Genomic DNA, 20,774 nt, shown 5'->3' on the forward strand with positions numbered 1-20,774 from the left:
GTCGGTTGTGTTGGTTTTTTCCTTTACTTTTGGTCCCAGGAAGCTAATCGAAGAGTAAATCAGAAAGCTCTGAGTTTATTTTTATCTCCATTGTCTTTGCTCAGTTATTGGGATTTTCTTTTCATTTGTATGGTACATCTATGCAGGTTGTGCTAATGAAGCTACACTCCATTACTCTAACGCTGCAGAGAGACCTATGTCATCTGTGGTATGGCTCTGTTTTTAGAATACAGGCACAGGTTGTACATGACTGGAAAGGTAAAAAATGACTATTTTTGTCTGCTCCATTATTTTTTTCAACATAAGAATAGGGAAGAGGCCTTCCAGATTTGCAGTTTCTTTTTGTCACTATAGTATTCAGAAATGAGTAGGTTTATTTCATTTTTGTTGATCACATCGATCATAAGAATAGCCAGTATCCAATGTGTATTTTAGACGTTTCAAATTAACTGACTCATTTGAAACTCTCACAGGGGTGTTGGGTGAGGATGTTATGACAGTGCTGCTCATATATAAGGATGTAGATGAGGAGACGGGCACTTTGAGTGTCGTACAGACAGAACCCCTGCTGATACTCTGCATTTGATTTTACCTACTTCATTGTGAAATAAAACCCTACAATAATTGTAGCTCACTTGGTAAAGAATCCACCTGCAATGCAGGAGACCCCAGTTTGATTCCTGGGTCGGGAAGATCCCCTGCAAAGGGGAAAGGCTAGCCACTCCAGTATTCTGGCCTGGAGAATTTCATGGACTGTACAGTCCTTGGGGTCGCAAAGAGTTGAACACGACTGAGCAGCTTTCATATATGTATATGTGTATTAATATAAGCTAAGTTGACCAAAACTCTGTGACTTAGCTGAACAGGCCTACTGCAGTGGCCCAAACGCTGCTTTATTTCAGGGCAAAGTGTCCCCTAACTAGAAATGAGTCCCTTCCACCACAATGCTGAGAAGTCCCCAATACGTGTCTAATCTTGGAATCCTTCTCTGTAGGCACTCTCATGACCCAGCCTCCTCAGCAGTGCCAAGGTATAGAAAACCAAAGAAAGGAGAACACACTGGGAGAGTGAAGGCTGGGTTCACAGGCTCTCTGAAAGTATCCATTCCTCCATAACTTAATAGTGGTGACGAGCTGCAGTACCCACATAAAGGCACACTTCTAAAAAGAATCGCCCTGCATTTGGTAGAAACACGGAGGGTCATTGGCCAAACTGCAGTCATATCCAGGGAGACTTCTGCAGATATTACCCTGTGCCTTTGCAAGAAGCATTTGTTTTTTCTGGCATGTTGCAAAGAGAAGCCTTCGTTTTGCTAGTTCTGATGCAGCTGTGAGTGGCTGCCATGGTGTAAGTTGAAGTAGAAGGAAGGCCTGCATCCCTTGAAATTAAATAAATTTACTAGTAAAGTATTATTTGATTTTGTTTATCTATTTTCTGTTCTATGGTTTTGCCCGTGTCAGCAAACAAAGTAAACATTTTTTTTTTTTTTCTGAATTGTGGGTTGTAAAAAACAGTCTAGATCTTACCTGGCAATTCATTGTTGTTACACAGTTTTTCTTTTCTATTTGTGTATTGAAGTGGAGCAGGAGACGTTACTGATTAAATGAAAGGTAGCTTTTGTGCTGTAGTGGGTCTTGAGTACTTCTGTCTTACAACAGGGAATAAACTGCTTTACCAAAAAAAAAATTATTTGACACAAACTTCACAAAGGGTTTGTAGAAGTGAAAGGAAGTGAAAGTACTAGAGCTTTGATGCCACACTGTGAGCTGGAGCAGAGCCAGCCAATGAGCTAAAGTTCTGGTGCCCGCTCTGGGTGGCTGCAGTAGTTTGTCCTCTAGAGCCATGAGTGGGGTTCCCCACCTTGCCTCTGTCTCTGCCTCTTCCTCATTCTCACCTCCACAAGTCAAGAAAAGCTGCTTTTCCTGAATAGACCATGTGCTAGCCTAGTCCTACCACCCCCTCATGCTTTTGAATCTGTTTATTTTTCACCTGACGGGGTTCTAGTCAAGATTTAAAGTATAAATCACACCTATAAATCTCATCACAGCTCATCAGAGGTAGAAGAAATAGGAACCAACTTGAACGATCATCAGAATGCGTTCCTACCTAATCTGACAGCCACTGAAGGCTCTATATAGCTTAAAATCACTTTACAGAGATTTCTGAATCCAAGAAGAACACCACAGAGACACAATCTTATTTTAGAACTTAAAGGGACTTGAGGAAATCAATTTGTCCAGCACACCTTGTTTAGCAGATAAGCAGTCAGAGGTCTGGACAAGTTGAACCACCCTCCAGATGTCAAAGAGCAACTTCCCAGCAGCCCTAACCCAGAGTTTCAGTTTCCTGGTCAATGTCTCTGAAGTCTTAGCATGTTCTTAGTATTGTTTCGTGAATCACAACTTTTATGATACAGAAGTACACACTTGGCCTGTATGATTACTTACTTTCACATTAATAAAATTATTTATGTGCTATTTTGGGTCCTGCTTTTTCACTGAAGAGCATAAGGCCTTATTATTAACATTTTATAATTATAAACACCTCTCAACAAGAGAAATCTTCAAATCAAATTATCTACTGACCTGAAAAATCGAGTGCAAAGCAAGTTGTTTATTTATTTTGTGTTTTTTTAATAATGAGACCCACATGACCCAATTATTTCTCATCAAATTAAAAAGGGAAAAAAAGAAAAGAAAAAGTATTTTAACCCAGTCAGGACAAAACAGCTCAGATAGTATGTTCTTTGACATTTCAACATGCTTTCAAGGTTTTAAAGCCTTTCTCAGTATGAGTTAATTATTCATCAGGAATATTCTTTCAAACCAAATAGCTTCATCTTTCCAAGAATTCCTCTCCATTTGTTCATATTCAAATAATATGGGAGAAAATCATTATAAAGCTCTAAAGTGTCAATCCCATGCTTAAATGAAGAAAAATGGCATTTCCTCTGCATGTTGAACTCCGAAGTTCTCAGAGTTTTTCAGACAGAAAAAACAAGGGAGCCCAAATTTCACACCCAGGCTTATTTTTCCACCAACAGTGTAACTAGCAATTCCCAGTAAATAAAATGAGAGCCTAAACCTGACCCAACCACGTTTGAATCACAATATCTCTTAAAGGCTTGAGTTGTATAGCTCCAAGGTAAGTTTGTCCAAAACACAAAGACTCAGTGGAAAACATGTATGTAGTATTTTTAAGTACCACAAAAAATAAGTCCATTAACTGATGAAACAGACTAGAAGATAGGAATGTGGAATATAGTGGGGTAAAATATGAAGACAAGATCTAGCCTGTTTTCTCACTTATTAGATGATTAGATTAGAATGATAACTGTTATTGGTATTGGAATTGCATACGTGACTATTACTAATTGGAGTATTTCATGTAATTGACTATTACATGAAACAATACATAGGAGATCAGGACTTCCGTGGTCGTCCAGTGGTTAGAAGTCTGCCTGCCAATGCGGAGGACACAGGTTCAAACCCTTGTCTAATATCTTACCTCCCGCGGGGACAACTAAGCCCATGTGCCACAACTTCTAAGCCCACACTTCGGAGCCCTCAGGCTGCAGCTACTGAACCCATGCACCATAAACACTGAAGCCTGCATGCCCCAGAGCCTGTGCTCCACAACAAGAGAAGCCACGGCAGTGAGAAGCTGCTGCTGCTGCTAAGTCACTTCAGTCGTGTCCGACTCTGTGCGACTCCATAGACGGCAGCCCACCAGGCTCCCCCGTCCCTGGGATTCTCCAGGCAAGAACACTGGAGTGGGTTGCCATTTCCTTCTCCAATGCATGAAAGTGAATAGTGAAAGTGAAGTTGCTCAGTCGTGTCCAACTTAGCGACCCCATGGACTGCAGCCTTCCAGGCTCCTCCATCCATGGGATTTTCCAGGCAAGAGTACTGGAGTAGGGTGCCATTGCCTTAGCTGGCACACCTCAAAGAAGAGTAGCCCCCCTCATTGCAGCTAGAGAAAGCCTGAGTGCAGCAATGAAGACCCATCGCAGCCATAAATAAATAAATATTTTTAAATGAAAAAAAAAAAGCATAGAAAATCATGAAAACTTACTTTTAGAAATGTAGTAAAGCCATGGATGCCTAGGAAAGGACAAGGTCTAGTTCTAAGCTGTTTTTCTTGGACAATGACCTTAGGACCAATTGTGCCTACAGGACCTAGGACCAAGAGAGTGCCTACAGCAGGACCAATCCTAAGATTCTACTTATGATGAGTTTCAAACATCTTTTTTTCAAGTTCTTGCTATTTTAATAACTCTTCCCTCTCAAAAGAAAAAAAAAAAGGCACCATTACCGTAGTTTTGGACAAATCTTCACAAATCCAAGAAATAAAAGCAATCAGCTGATTGACAGTAATTCTATATTATTTCAGTTCTGCATTTTAAGTTAGATTTCTACTTAACACAGCCCCAGAATTCAGTTAATTCTTACACACTTCTCATGAATTAGTAGTGCACACTGATTTGCACTGCATTAGAGGAAAGTCGATATAGTATGTTTTTTTTTCATTGGAGTTGGCTGAAAAATCATTCTAAATATGTCAGATTGAAAACGGAGGTCTTGTCTACTCAAAACACACTATTCTTTAACCTTAGCTTTCAATCTGAGGTTAATGTTTTTTTTAGAAGTACAAGCCACCATTATTTCTCAGATCTTTTCTCATTCATCTTTCTGCACAGCTTGTGATGTTGGGTTGTATGAATATAAGACACACTTGGTCTTAGAGCTGCTAGAGGACAACAGTAGTCTCTCACTACTCCACACTGCAAAGAACATGTGCTAGAACTTACTGGGAGTGTCTTTTTGTCAGAATGTGTAAAGCAATCTGCCAGGAGACTTTTATTCTAGGTATTACCTACTTACAGACAAGTGTCAAATTATATAAAGAGGATCCTCACATTATTCTCAAGATATAAATATTACCCTAACAGTTAGCTCTCCTAGGTGTTGAAGTATTGTTTTCAATTCTCTTCTTTGCACAATATCAAGTCCCAAATTCTTACAGCATTTGGTAATACAATATGGATCCAATAATAGTTTTCAAGCAGAATTTTTGTATTTTTGTCCCGACTCTTATTCAGTATCAACCTATTCCCCATAAAATATAATAACAACATATTGTTCAAACTTGAGCAATACATCAAAAAACAATTCATTATGTAATAGCTGATTAAAGTTTATGCAAGAATGCAGGCTAGGTCTGATTCTGCTTCTTTACATGTGTGTCTCACATTCACCACCTCTGTCCTCAGATGCGTTGTTCAGACACATTTGTTACCCTTGATAAGGAAGAAATGGCATAGTGCCCAGCTGATGTATTTTCTGAGTCATTAAACCAGATTTCTCCATTTTTGAATTTTCTTGGGAAAAAAGTTTTCTGTGTATTGGTAGCTGAGTGAGGCCCTTAGCCAGAATCTTTTCTATCATTTCTTTAATGTTACCTGCTAAATTACATTATTTAAAGTGAGCTTTCCCTGTGTTATAAAGTAGACTCATTGTTGGCTCAGAACCAAATCCTGCAGACATGGAGACGTGCATGCTTCCCAGTGACTGCAACCTGAGGACTTTATTTAAACTGTCCTTTGAATCTGCAGTAATGTGGTGTCAGGGAGGAATAGGATCTTTGTCAACAAAGGGCTGCCAGAACCCCAACAGCTTCTTGAGTAGCTGTGATAGATGAATAATGTTACAACCAACCGTGCATATTAGTTTTTGTTCAAAAGGCTTTTCACTGATGCTGCTGGTATTTCATATCCATGTGTTCATCTTGGAACCCAGTAGCCTCCATCTGACTTTCATTACTTTTCTTGAGAGGATCGATTTTACAACTGGAATCAGAAAAGCAGTCAAAGTAATTGCAAGTGGCAATCACTGAAATATAGTAATCTTAGCTTGGGAACATACGTTCCATTATAAAGAATATATTTTTTAAAATAAATCCAAGACTCATATTTTCCCAAAGTAAGAAGGGACCGTGTACAGGTTCTAGTGCTATCTCCTCTATCATGCTAATACCCCAATAAAGTGTTTGTTCCTTCAGGAATAGGCAACTCATTACATCTGGAGGAAATCTATACCCTTTCTGATAATGACTATATGAAAATGCTTTATTATACTGGAGATGAAACTCATCTCTCTGTAGTTACATCCTTCAGAACTGAAAGATTTGGGTCTCAACAAAGTAATCCTCAACCTCTCTTGACTCATGGGCAACTCTTATGTCCAACTCCTATTTTTTTGCCAGGTTTTAATATATATTCCTTTCTCATACGAAATAGCTTTGATTTCCATCATCATTCTGGTCTCTCTTCTTCGAAGTTCAGACTTCCCTGTAACCCTTATAAAGGCACTGTGCTGAAGGAAAATTAGACTTTCAATCAGAATATCTGTATTATGTTACAACTTTGCCGCTTATTCAATGTTGGAACTTGGGCAAATTATTTACTCTTTTTGTCACCAGGGATAGTGAAGGTAAATAAAAGATATGTGGTCTAGAGGCAAATAACACAAGCAATATGCAAGTGAACGATTAAATTTATAATTACAGTGTTGCCAAGAGAGTTCTGAGGTCCCAGGGTATGAAGAACAGGCCCCCTGAGATGGAGGCTCAGTATTTTGTGATGGGAAGGAGACAGAGAGTGTGCTGTGGGCATGGGATGGCACTAAGCTAGCGGAGTAATGTTTTCTAACAAAGCCAGCATGTAGAAGCAGGACAGGGTCTAGAGACTGGAAAGTGAGTAGATGAGTCGACAAGATGAGTTGGAGAAGTTACAGAGCTTTGTAGCCATTGTTGAGAATATGGGTTTTATTTAAAGTATAAGGAGAAGCCATTGTTGGGTTTGAAGAAGAGACATTCAGTGTCTGAAATATATTTTTATAAACTGCTCTTATTGAAATAGAGAACAGACTGCAAAGGACAAAAGTAGAAATGGGACAACCAATTAGGAGGCAGTTGTCATCATCCAAAGAGCGATTTGTGCGATTCAACAACCCGTTGAAGTTTCAGGGAGAAGCAGTACCCTGCAGAGGTTAAGACACAGGTGTAGCAGACTGCCTGCCTATAATTAGACCAGACTCCACCAATTCTGGCACATTTTTGCATCTCTGTGCACCTTAGTTTCCTCCTTTGTGAAAGGAAGATCATGACTGAACTTCTGAGAGTTGTTGTGAGGACTAAATGAGTTTATATATGAATTCCCTCTTAGCTAAATCTGGAAAGAATTTTTTACTGTTAGGACATGTTCCACCCTATACTGCATTTTCAGACTCAAGCATTGTTTTATTTGGTTTTTGTCTGAGAAAGAAGAGAATGAATGTGGAATATGACCAGATAATTGCTTTGCAAGCTGTATTTTGCTGATGCAATGGAGAAGACATGTGAGAGAAAAGGCATTCCATGAACAATCAGTTGTGTTTTCGTTTCTTTGGAGTCTACCTTGTCATGTCACAAAGATTGAACACTTCAGACATTGTATTTCTTTAACGTGATGGTCCCAATAAGAACCATTTTTAATCCTGTTTAAGACCCAAACTTTAATACAGTATGAAACAATAATATAACACTGTCATCAGGCCATGTCCCAGGTTGTTTCCTTTTGTGATATGTTCACATAGTTGCATAACACTCCTTGCTTTACAGGTATCCCAGGAAGTGACTATGTGAATGCCAATTACATAGACGGCTACAGGAAACAAAATGCCTATATCGCAACACAGGGATCTCTACCGGAAACATTCGGGGACTTCTGGAGAATGATATGGGAACAGCGGAGTGCCACAGTTGTTATGATGACAAAACTAGAAGAGCGGTCCAGGGTAAGGATGAATATCTACCTTCTCCCTCTTAAAATCTTCCCTCAGATAGTTCTGGTCAGAATCTAAGGTTTCAAGTTTTGATTCTTTAAAAGCCACTAAATATGACTATCTGGAGAAGGCAATGGCACCCCACTCCAGTACTCTTGCCTGGAAAATCCCATGGACGGAGGAGCCTGGCAGGCTGCAGTCCATGGGGTTGCTAAGAGTCGGACCCGACTGAGCAACTTCACATTCACTTTTCACTTTCATGCGTTGGAGAAGGAAACGGCAACCCACTCCAGTGTTCTTGCCTGGAGAATCCCAGGGACGGGGGAGCCTGGCGGGCTGCCGTCTATGGGGTCGCACAGAGTCGGACACGACTGAAGCGACTCAGCAGCAAATATGACTATCAACAGCTTAGACTAAGCCATGCTTTAACATTCTTTTGTATCTTTCAAAAAGGAAATTATCTCATGATGTGTATGATCACTAAAAGGAAAAAGAAATAGCACTCAAAGAAGTAGGCAACTTGGCTAGATAAATAAATATCGACTTGGATATCTTTTTAAAATTCACATTTAATAGCAATGCACAGACTTTGGGGGAAAACCCCAATAATATGTACTTCCTGACATTTTCAACTTTTTCTTTCTCATAATCTGCAGTGAAAATCTAAAATTCTGTGAAAGAGGGTCCTTTCAAAAATTATTCAAATTATCATAAATTAAGTCAGGGCAGCCAGAAAAATGATGTGGGTTAATACACAGCTGAGAAAACATGTAAATGTAGAGGGCATTTTGCTAGTTTAGCCTTCTTCAAAATGAATAGGTTTTAATAACAGAGTCACTGCTTAGTAAGGTCTAAGAAAGGAATTTTATTCATCATATGGATCCAATATTATGAAGCATGGCATATTGGTTAAATGCTCTTGATTTGCAAAACTAGAACATAATGGGTAAGCAGTATCCACATTCCCAAGTGTACATGCAAATATTGTAGCCATTTGATGAAAATCAGTCTGTAACCTTGAGAATTTAAGGAACAAGTCTGACAAATCACTGAAGACAGCATATACTCTCCCTGAAGTGTGGGGCATTCGGGGCAGAGTTTGAAACTAACAGTGAGAGGGCTCTTTTACTGGGGTCACAGTATTCTCAAAAAGGATATTTAAAAGGAAGTCAAAGCCTGAGTCCTCATTTGTTGTGTGACAGCCAGGTTTTAAACATTCTTCTAAGCTCAATACATGGCAGTTTCTCTTAGCCCCAGTGTGTCTATGAGAGAGGACTTGAAAACTGCCCAGGAGATCCCTAAGGAAACAGCTCAGACTTCGGAGAAAATAAAAAGTCCCAGCTGTTACTTTAAAGCTGGGAAATCAATAAACATGGAACACAACTGGTTTAGCAAAGCTAAAAAGCAATCAGATCTTTTCAAATGTGAATTCTACAAAAATATTGTCTGAAATGAATTTAGATTAAAAAAAACTTGTATGACTGTGAAGATATATATGTGTTACACATTACATTCAAATACCATTTGAAAGATGTAATAGATCTTTTATTGACTCATACTCAGGGTAAACTCTATATAACCTCTATATATAACCAGCCCTTTCCTTAAAGCAACTCCTATCCAAATGATTCTTGGATACAGTTGTTAATAATTTTAACAATGTCTAACATATATTGGGTGCATTGATATTTTACAACAATCCACGAGATAAACACTACTATGATTTCCACTTTATATATGAGTAAACTGAGGCCAGGACATTCCAGAAGGTCACCCAAGCTCTTTCAGTTACCAAGGTCAGAATGAAGAATTGAAAACAGACAGTCTGTCTCCACAACACATGTGCTTACCCACGAGGCCATACTGCCTGTTAGCACATCTGTGAAGCAGAGGCAGCTGAACTATTATGTTACAGTATGCATGCAAATCCAACCTACCCAGACTGCTCTGCCTAGAGATACTGGCTGGTAACAAGCAGTCATTTGCAAAAGCTGTTTTCAGTAAAACACACATTTTTATCTTGACACTGCAGGCTTTCATTAAGCCATGCACAGAAACTTGTTTTGAAATAACCAAATGAAATTCTGCCCCTTTTCTCCCTAATTGCTTCTAATAATAAAGTTAGTTCTAACTGGCCCCACTGCCAGTGCAACATGTGATGGTAATGAGCAGTTCTTGGTGGAAGGCATTGTGACTTAAATACCCACAGTTTATCTTTCTGTTGCAGGCTACCTTTTTTTCTCCCACCTCAGACAGAGAAACTTACTTGGAAGTTACTAAATGAACTCTGTTTGTTCCCTTCATTAATTACTCTTTGCTCTTGCAAGTTGGCTCTCTCCATTGTTAAATGACCTGAGGAGGCCGAATAAAGTGCTGCCTTGTGCTTTTTATTCTGTGATGGTTGTCTGTACCCAAACTTACGACACATAAGCCAATATTGAGAGATCTCAATCATCATCAACCCTGGCTATACAAATGATACTCTGATCCCCAAAGCCTTTGTTCCTCAGTCTGGAACACTTGAAAATAAATGAACAAATGCCCTGGAGAGATCTAACAAAGCACTGAACCCCCAAATTATCTCACCTGCTCTTCATCTTCCTCCCTCACATCCTCCCACCTCAATTTCCCCTGTACACTTGCTCTTTCCCCTAAATTCCCAGGAAGCAAGGGGAAAGCATTCCTGGATTTTCAAAACAAGAACACAGGTTAAATTTTGCTGTACAAACAGTGTTTTAAACAGTGGTTAGTTGTTGCTGAAATATATAGCTCCATACTTGGGGAACTTTTAGGGTTATGTGGGCTGACCTGCAACTCACTAAATTCTCAGTTCCCAGCAGCCAACTTCAAAGCAGTCATATTATCTACTTGGCTTTATTTAGAAACTGCTGTAGTCTTTCTCATAAAGGTCCAGCAGCTTAAACAAATCACTTCTCCAAGGGCTAAAGCTTAAAATTTCATTATTTTGATGAAGGCTTGCTTGGGTTCCTAAAATAAAATTCATCCCCTTGGCTTATTAAAAACAAGGCATGTGTATGTGTATAAACACTTCTGTGCATTACAAGTAATCAGGAATACCTATTAACTGAAGTGGGAAAGAGAAAAGAATAGGAAGAAAAGATTGCATGATACTGCCCAGAATTGCCTGGGGACCCCACCATCAGAGGAATCTACCTGACAGAGTTCCAAGCAGGGATGCCTTGCAGTCACATGTCTGGGTTTAGAGCCCAACTTTAGTGCACACTAGCTATGTGACATTAAGCGAGCTGCTGGACACCTCAAAGTCTTTCTGGATTACATGGAAACATTAATGTGGATATCACCTTAGATAAAGAATGTGACAAGGTGTCTCAGTGAGTCTACACTATTATTTTTTGGTTGAAATAGAGAAGTTAGAGGCCTTACCATTATAGCTTTAGTTTCTCCTAAAGCTGGCTTCCAAATAAATCAAGTTTTGTTCCCAAATGAAATGAGTCTTTCTCTGTGGTTGTTGGCGAACCCTAACCAAACACAAGAGTCACTCCACGTAGTCAGTTTTGTCCCCTGTTCCCAGCCCAGGGTTGCACAGCCATGCATCCTAGTCAACAGAAGAGTGTAGCTCAGAACATGGGGTCCCTTTGCGTTTGCCTTTGACAGAATCTCCAGAATGGAGACCCTGACACAGGAAGTGTGTTAATCTGCCTGTAAAATGTCTACTATAGAACATTCTGGCTGCTACTTTCACTTATCTTGAAGCAATACAATGTGAAAATAGTATTATTATGAACATGAGTTACATGTAGTAATAATTACCACTAAATATAGTTTTGATACCACATTTCCTTTTGGTTCAGCTTTTCATTCTCCTTCCCTTTCTTATTTATTTATGATAATAGGGAATTCTCTTCTCAGAACCAACCTCCTTTGTTTTCTAGCCCTCTTCTGTGCCAAGGCTCACTCCCAACTTCTCTCTGTGGTTGACACAGCAGCAGGGCTTGTAACCCTTGCTGAATTAGAATAGTTCACTCAAGAAAAAATTTACTCTCGCATGTGTTAGACATTTCCCTGATCTTTTGTTAGAGAATTGACCATTATTCGCACTTGGAAGACTGACAAAGGCTTACAAGTGTAAGGTAGGGCTTAGGGCTTACGGTGGCCATTTGAAAACTTCAGTTCTTTGATTTTTCAAATGCCATCAGTCTCCCTTAAATGTGGCCTTGCAAGAATCCCAAACTTAAATCTGGAGACTGTTTGCACAGTGTGTACATTCATATATCAAGCCTGAGGAGAAAATGTGTAAGTTGAATATTTTCTATGAGTTTCATTAGGATATATTAAATATATATATATATATATATTATGCTAAAAACTAGAGATTTTGAAGTTGAAGTTTGATTGCTGCCTGAAAATGCACAAATAAATTTAAAGACTTGTATACTGTGTGACATGAGATATGGTTAGTGGGTTTTATTCCACAGTTTCCATCTTTTTTTGCCAAATCGTCTCAAGTTCTGCGTAGTTCACTGATTCTGCAGCAACTTATTCCTGTGCCCCAGAATGTGGTCTTTAATTGTTTCCATGTTTCATAACATGCCAATAAGCACATGAATTGGTCTGGGTAACCACATGGAGGGAAGAAAGAGTTCGGAAAAAATGAAGCACTGGTAGGAGAGTAAAATGTATACAGCTGGGATTTCCACTACAAGGGTGTTATTTGTGGGCAACTGGGATGCATGGCTGGCACGCCTAGGTTGAAGAATGGGGGTCTCCAAGGGAGGATTCACAAAGACCATTCCTGGCCCAGGAAGCTCTATTATTTGATCGGTGATTGTTCACTTTGTTCCCCCTTTATCTCTCTGCTTTGAGGTACAGAAGGGAACGTGTAGGCCTATCGTTGACAAATTCTTGAGCAAACTTGATTAGTGTTAGAAGTGAGGTTAAGGGGCATTTGTCTTTCACTTGTCGTCCCAGCCTGCCTTCAGTCAGTTCCCATAGTTGACACTTACTGTTGCTTCACGTCTTGCAAGCTTTATAGTGGGAGTTGATTCACTTAAAGAGTTAGTATTGTAGTGGGACTTAGTGCTATAAATGTCAAGAATGAGAGTAAAATTTTGACACACCCTGACATGGGAAATGATTTGGTCATCATCCAATGTGGGCCACTTCTGTTAGTGGTAAAAGCCTAGAATAAGATGTGAAGAAGTCCATACTCAGTTTCCAAACTCTCTAAATCCCATTTTCTGTTCCCAAATAGATAACCAGGGAACCTGGTTAATGGCATCCATTGCTCGAGCAGATCAAACATTTTATGCAACGCGACTTATTTTATGATAGGCCAGGAATGGGAAAATCCATAATCCAGTAAATTCGGTTGTTAATGGATGGAGGTTAGATGATGTCAAGGCCAAAGGGGTCAGGCTGGTGTTAACTACACTATGCTAATGGTTTAGGGAGTTAAACCTGACGCTTGGCCACTGGAGCACTTCAGACCTAAAGACCACCCACTCTTCCTGTTTCCTCTCCATTCCTGAATGTCATCATAGTAAATTTACCCCCAACAGAGAGTGACAGTGAGATGGAGACATATTTCACTTGCTTCTGTAGCTAAGAGGGAAATGCTGGACAAAAAGCAGCAAGAAAGGAGATTCTGATCGAACACTTTCTTGTTTTTCTATAGAACAAAGCTTGAGATACTTTTCAGATTGTGAGGTCCTTTTGGGTTAAAAGTTGGCAGAATCCCTTTGAAGATTATAAATGGCAGTGTTATTGTTTTCATTGTCGTTATCGGTTTTGGAAGGCCCAGCCTTGGCTGGTGGCAGACTAATTCCTGGCCCCTCTGGTTTGTCAAGGTTCAGTAAGTTTAATGGAGAGCAAATGCTTTCCAAATGCCAGGTCTGTGTCCTCTTCCAAACAGAACTGGAAGCACCAGAGGCCTTGAACATTTAATTTCTCAAACTGTAACCTGAAGCAGTGCCCATCTAGGGCTACAGAAACTGCTTTTTCCTTAAGCAACTGTTGTGATTGCAGCACAAATGTTGCCTTTGGAGTCTGCATGATGTATGGGATTGTTTTTAAAAAAGCAGTGGATACTTAATGTATATAGGACACTGGCAACAAAAAGAAAGATACTCATGTTGGCAGCCTAAAGGATGTTTGGGTCCTTATCTAGCAAGTTCCACACTCTTGGTTTTCTTTTGTCAACCGTGTCAGATAACAGAGAAAGGATCCCACCAATTTCTTACTGTCTATTAGCTTCCTGGAATTTCTCCCTTCTTTGTCCATCCCACCTCCTCTATGGAAGAAGTCTTCTAGGATGGAAGACTTCAGATGATGGCTCAGAACATCCCTACTGAAGTGAATTATAGGCAGCACAACCTAAGGAATGAGAAAGAGATGCAGCTTTGCTCCCAATGGCAATGTGCAAAGCCCCTGTGATTCTTCACAGTCATGCTTACAGTGCTCCGGGCTGGTCTAGGCTATTTCTAAGATTTTGAGAAGTGCGAGTTAATCTCTGTGCCCAGGCAAGGCAGACATTCAGCTGGTATGCACCACTGTAGTTTTACTGGGAGTTACTATATTGAAATGTATCCATATTGGCTGGTATACAAACATTATCTTTTTATTGAAACTTTAAGTCACATAAGGATATCGCTCGGTGTCAGTGACACTGGAGCACTGTTGGAATGCAGGCAGCCACTGGGCAGACGAAGGCAGGTGCAGAGGTGGCAGTAAATCTGTGTGGAGTACCCAGTCATTGCCAGGAGTGGCTGGGGCTGAGGGGCAAAGAGACTCCAGTCATGAGGGAAGGCCTGGTACGCAAGTGCCACCTGGCCATGACAGGGACCTTTCATGCATTTTCCCTCAGGTTACAACAGCGTGCTAGAAAGTGGAGATATAATGGGAGAAGGCATTAGAAAAGTTGAGTGCAGCTCCATCTGTTAATTCCGAGCAGATGCGTTTGTCTTACCCTGTTCAGGTCGCTATAACAGAATGCTATAGACTGGATGGTTTATATACAACAGAAACTTAACTTCTTACAGTTTAAGACTAAGGTGCTGCTTCCTGGTTCATAGAAAACTGTCTGTACAATGCAGGGGTGAGAGAGCTCTCAAGAGTTTCTCTTCTAAAGCACTAATTCCATTCTACCAGGCCTCCGCCCTCATGACCTAAGGGCCTCCTCAAGCCCCCACTTCCTAATACGATCACATAGGGAATCAGATTTCAACATAGTGCCAGGAGAAATATCCACAACCTCAGATATGCAGATAATACCACCCTAAATTGGAAAACTCAGCAGTGGCCACAGGACTGAAAAGCTCAGTTTTCATTCCAGGGCCAAAGAAAGGCAATGCCAAAGAACGTTCAAACTACCGCACAGTTGCACTCATCTCAGACACTAGTCAAGTAATGCTCAAAATTCTCCAGGCTAGGTTTCAACAGTACATGAACCAAGAACATCCAGATATTCAAGCTGGATTTAGAAAAGGAAGAGGAACCAGAGATCAAATTCCCAAATCCGCTGAATCATCAAAAAAGCAATTCCAGAAAAACATCTACTTCTGTTTCATTTACTATGCTAAAGCCTTTGACTATCGATCACAACAAACTGTGGAATATTCTTAAAGAGATGGGAATACCAGACCTCCTTACCTTCTGCGAAACCTGTATGCAGGACAAGAAGCAACAGTTAGAACCAGACATGGAACAACATACTGGTTCCAAATTGGGAAAGGAATATGTCAAGGTTATAAATAATCACCTTGCTTATTTAACTTATATGCATAGTACATCAGGTGAAATGCCAAGCTGGATGAAGCACAAGCTGGAATCAAGATTGCAGGGTCAAATATCATTGACCTCAAATATGCAGATGATGCCACCTATGGCAGAAAGTGAAGAAGAATTAAAGAGCCTCTTGATTAAGATGTAAGAGGAGAGTGAAAAAGTTGGCTTAAAACTCAACATTCAAAAAACAAAATTGTGGCATCCGGTCCATCACTTTATGGTGACTAGAAGGGGAACCAATGCAAACAGTGACAGGCTTTAATATTCTTGGGCTCCAAAATCACTGCAGATGGTAACTGTAACCATGAAATTAAAAGATGATTGCTCTTGTGAAGTGAAGCTATGACAAACCTAGAGAGCATATTTAAAAGCAGAGACATTACTTTACCAACAAAAGTCCATCCAGTCAAAGCTATGGTTTTTCCAGTAATCATGTATGGATGTGAGTCTTGAACCATAAAGAAGGCTGAGCAAAGAAAAATTGATGCTTTTGAATTGTGGTGTTGGAGAAGACTCTTGAGAGTACCTTGAATAGAAAGGAGATCAAACCAGTCAATCCTAAAGGAAATCGACGTTGATTATTCTTGGAAGGACTGATAGTGAAGCTCGAATACTTTGGCCACCTGATGCGGAGAACTGACTCATTTGAAAAGACCCTGATGCAAGGTTGAAGGCAGGAGGAGAAGGGGATGACAGAGGATGAGATGGTTGGATGGCATCACAGACTCAATGGACATGAGTTTGAGCAAGCTCTGGGAGTTGGTAAAGGACAGGGAAGCCTGGCGTGCTCTAGTCCATAGGGTTGCAAAGAGTCGAACATGATTGAGTGACTGAACAACAGCAACCCCCCTAATGACAGAAAGCGAATATAACTAAAGAGCCCCTTGATGAAGGTAAAAGAGGAGAGTGAAAACCTGGCTTAAAACTCAACATTCTGCCCTGTATCAACATGGTTCAGCCGTAGGTATACATATGTCCCCTTCCTCTTGAGTCTCCTCCCACCCCAATCCCACCCCTCTAGGTTGTCACAGAGCCCTGGTTTGAGTTCCCTGAGTCATAAACCAGCACTATATTGTAATTATCCTTCAATGAAAATAAATACATGTTTAAAAGTAGGGAAAAAAACCAGCATGAAAAATGTAAAATAAACAAAACAAAACTCAACAGTCAAAAAACTAAGATCATGGTATCCAGTCCCATCACTTCATGCCAAATAGATAGGAGGAAAATGCAAATATTGGCAGATTTTATTTTCTTGGGCTCCAAAATCACTGTGGATGGTAACTGCAGCCATGAAATCAAAAAAAGCCTGCTCCTTGGAAGAAAAGCTATGACAAACCTAGACAGCATATTAAAAAGCAGAGATATCACTTTGCCAACAAAGGTCCATATAGTCAAAGCTATGGTTTTTCCAGAAGTCATGTATGGATGTGAAAGTTGGACCATCAAGAAGGCTGAACACCAAAGAACTGTGGTGCTGGAGAAGACTCTTGAGAGGTCCTTGGACTGCAAGGAGATCAAACCTAAAGGAAAGTCAGTCAATCCTAAAGGAAAGCAGTCCTGAATATTCATTGGAAGTACTGATGCTGAAGCTGAAGCTCCAATACTTTGGCCACGTGATACAAAGAGCCAACTCATTGGAAAAGATGCTGATGCTGGGAAAGATTTAGGGCAGGAGGAGAAGGGGGCAACAGAGGATGAGATAGTTGGATGGCATCAAGCTCAATGGACATGAGTTTCAGCAGACTCTGGGAGATAGTGAAGGTCAGGGAAGCCTGAAATGCTGCAATCTATGGGATCACAAAGAGTCAAACACAACTTAGTGATGAATAACAGCAACATGAATGGGGGCAAGGGGCACAGATATTCATTCTATAGCACACATCAAAAAAAAAAAAAGAAAATGACTATCAAGTTTTTAAATTAATAAATGGTTTAGTAAGTGTTTGAATGGTTCAGTGAACTGATAAGCAGCAAAATTTGGTTTATTTAGAGAATAATATTTTTGACATTATAGTTTTATTTATGAAAAGCTATGACTGTACTGATAGTCAAATGCTTTAATATCACTCTCATTTCAAGGACTCCATTGCCTTTGATCCTTCACTAAATAGTGGTCAGCAAAGAGAAAACGAAAGAAATTCATAAACCGGGTACTTTGCCATCTGAAAATAGATATGACTAAATATTAGTTGAATGGAGGGAATGACACTTTTATTCAAAGAGAAGAGAATCATTGAGAATTATCTCCTGATTTTGGAAAATCAAGTATTAAATCTGGTCTTTTTAAAAATGCCAAAAAGAGATATAATCGCCTAGAGAATCAGTTTGGTGTGTAATTTTTCTGTCCACTAAAATATATCCTAATATTTACCTGAAACTTTCTTTCATTGTATTCTTATTAAATGTATATTTAGTCATGGTAACATTTCCTTTTTCCCAAGAACAGCCTTGATTTGCATTATCTAATGTTAACATACTGTCCCCTCTTTACAGTAGAATCCTTTGCTCAAACATACTAAATACTGATTTCCAAATATCATTTATTGTCTCTTCTAAGTCTTTCTTTGACTAAATAACCCTAGGCAGGCTTTCTCAAGTACTATGTGGCAAATGTGTTTGGGTTCAATATTGCTGGGACTCTTTGGAGTATTGCTTTGTTACATTTGGAATTCTGGTGCCTTCCGCCATGCTGCCAGGCTCAATAAAGCTTTGTTAAATTGAAATGAGGTTTTGTTTTCATAAAGTTTCAGGCTGTTTAAAAATAAGCCAACCTAGACCACAGTATAGTTGATTATAAAGTTGGCTTGCGTGTGTTGAGTGCCCTTAGCGTGCCAAACCATGTCCAAGATAAGCCATGTGGAAGTGAAAACGGAACAAGGAGAGCATTTCCCTAAAGCACAGTCAGTAGACCTGCTGGATCAAATCCTACGAGATATTTCCAACAATGAGTTGCTCTTTTGAATACATTTAAATATGTTCCATCATGCCATCAACTTACTTTTAATAATTTGCCATGAAAGGGAGAAAATGAATGAATTCCACAGCATACATGTAGCAGTGGTCAACCCAGTCTTTCCATAATTTTGGAAAAAATGAAAGCTTACCACATAAAGGGATTCTCTTTGTGATAATAAAAAGAAATATCTCCCCTATATTCAGCCAGGAATCTGAACTGTCTCATTCAATTTGGGCCTCAAGTAGAGTTACAGGGTGATGTTTCTAAACCACAGCCTGGTTGTACTTTATTCCTTTTCTACTCTGATTCTAGTACATTCTCTCTTCACAGCCAGTTGGGGCCCAGGTCCATTAAAGGACTGTTTGGAATGTCACAACTACCTATTTGATGAACCAGGAGATAGAAGCACCCCTATATATTTAGTCAGTATGGCAGATGGACTGGGGACAGGACTGCTTTTCACTTTGGTGTTTCCATTGCCACTGGCACCTCACCTCCCATCTAGAAAATCCTAAATGCATATCTGCTAGGATTAACAATATCTTCAACTTTTCACATTCAGAATGATTTCAGTGGTTTATAACAACACACACAAAAAGCTGAGAACATGGTTAACTAATAATAAATATTCCCACCAGATACCTATTTGTGTTGGCCATTGGGTTCAGATGGAGAAGGCAATGGCACCCCACTCCAGTACTCCTGCCTGGAAAATCCCATGGACGGAGGAGCCTGGTAGGCTGCAGTCCATGGGGTCACTGAGGGTTGGACACGACTGAGCGACTTCACTTTCTCTTTTCACTTTCATGCATTGGAGAAGGAAATGGCAACCCACTCTGGTGTTCTTGCCTGGAGAATCCCAGGGACGGGGGAGCCTGGTGGGCTGCCATCTATGGGGTCGCACAGAGTTGGACACGACTGAAGTGAGTTAGCAGCAGCATTGGGTTCAGAGTTTCAGGTATACAATTTCCAACCCTTATAATAAACCTGTCATGCAGGAGATAATCATTCCCATTTTATAGAAGAGGCCACAAGGCTTTGGTCCTGGAAACAGAGAAGCAGCTTACTGGTCAACAGTGAAACTGCCTGACCTTCCATGAATCAGTCCTGAAGGCCACTTGTAGTCACTTCAGAAGCAAATAAGAAAAGACAGACATCAGTATTTGCACTGTAACTCCCACCTTCTGTATACCCCGAAAGGGAGCCTTCTGTACAGCACATCTTAACTCTCACACTCAGCTCTATGCATGAAGCCTAACAAGTAGTAACTCTCTAGATTCTTCTCTGAGATTCTTCTCTCAGAGGAAAAAAAAGCTGGTGGTGGGGGAGGGTTATTGCCAAAGAAAACATTTCAAGAGAGGGAAACAGCGATCCAAAAGTTCACAAGCAATAAATGCTGGAGAGGGTGTGGAGAAAAGGGAACCGTCTTACACTGTTGGTGGGAATGCAAACTAGTACAGCCACTATGGAGAACAGTGTGGAGATTCCTTAAAAAACTGGAAATAGAACTGCCTTATGACCCAGCAATCCCACTGCTGGGCATACACACTGAGGAAACCAGAATTGAAAGAGACACGTGTACCCCAGTGTTCATCGCAGCACTGTTTATAATGGCCAGGACATGGAAGCAACCTAGATGTCCATCAGCAGATGAATGGATAAGAAAGCTGTGGTACATATACACAATGGAGTATTGCTCAGCCATTAAAAAGAATACATTTGAATCAGTTCTAATGAGGTGGATGAAACTGGAGCCAATTATACAGAGTAAAGTAAGCCAGAAAGAAAAACACCAATACAGTATACTAACACATATATATGGAATTTAGAAAGATGGTAACGATAACCCTGCATGCGAGACAGCAAAAGAGACACAGATGTATAGAACAGACTTTTGGACTCTGTGGGAGAGGGAGAGGGTGGGATGATTTGGGAGAATGGCTTTGAAACATGTATACTATCATGTAAGAAATGAATTGCCAGTCTAGGTTCGATACAGGATACAGGATGCTTGGGGCTGGTGCACTGGGATGATCCAGAGAGATGGTATGGGGAGGGAGGTGGGAGGGGGGTTCAGGATTGGGAACTCATGTACACCCGTGGCAGATTCATGTTGATGTATGGCAAAACCAATACAGTATTGTAAAGTAAAATAAAGTAAAAAAAAAAAAAAAGATAATAGATGAAAGACAATAAATGGCATTTTATATAGGAAAAAAAAGAGAGGG

At 40.1% G+C, this 20,774-nt stretch overlaps 1 protein-coding gene across 1 annotated transcript in view; it reads left to right on the forward strand.

Annotated features, from left to right (window-relative positions):
- The window catches only part of PTPRD (protein tyrosine phosphatase receptor type D), a 440,423-nt gene that overhangs the window by 369,664 nt on the left and 49,985 nt on the right, over positions 1-20,774 (forward strand). The window contains exon 28 of the mRNA XM_052645411.1: positions 7,660-7,835. Coding sequence (XP_052501371.1) covers positions 7,660-7,835 — 176 coding nt within the window. The remainder of the gene's footprint in view (positions 1-7,659; positions 7,836-20,774) is intronic.

This window comes from Budorcas taxicolor, chromosome 8, assembly GCF_023091745.1.
Source record: "Budorcas taxicolor isolate Tak-1 chromosome 8, Takin1.1, whole genome shotgun sequence".
NCBI lineage: Eukaryota > Metazoa > Chordata > Mammalia > Artiodactyla > Bovidae > Budorcas > Budorcas taxicolor.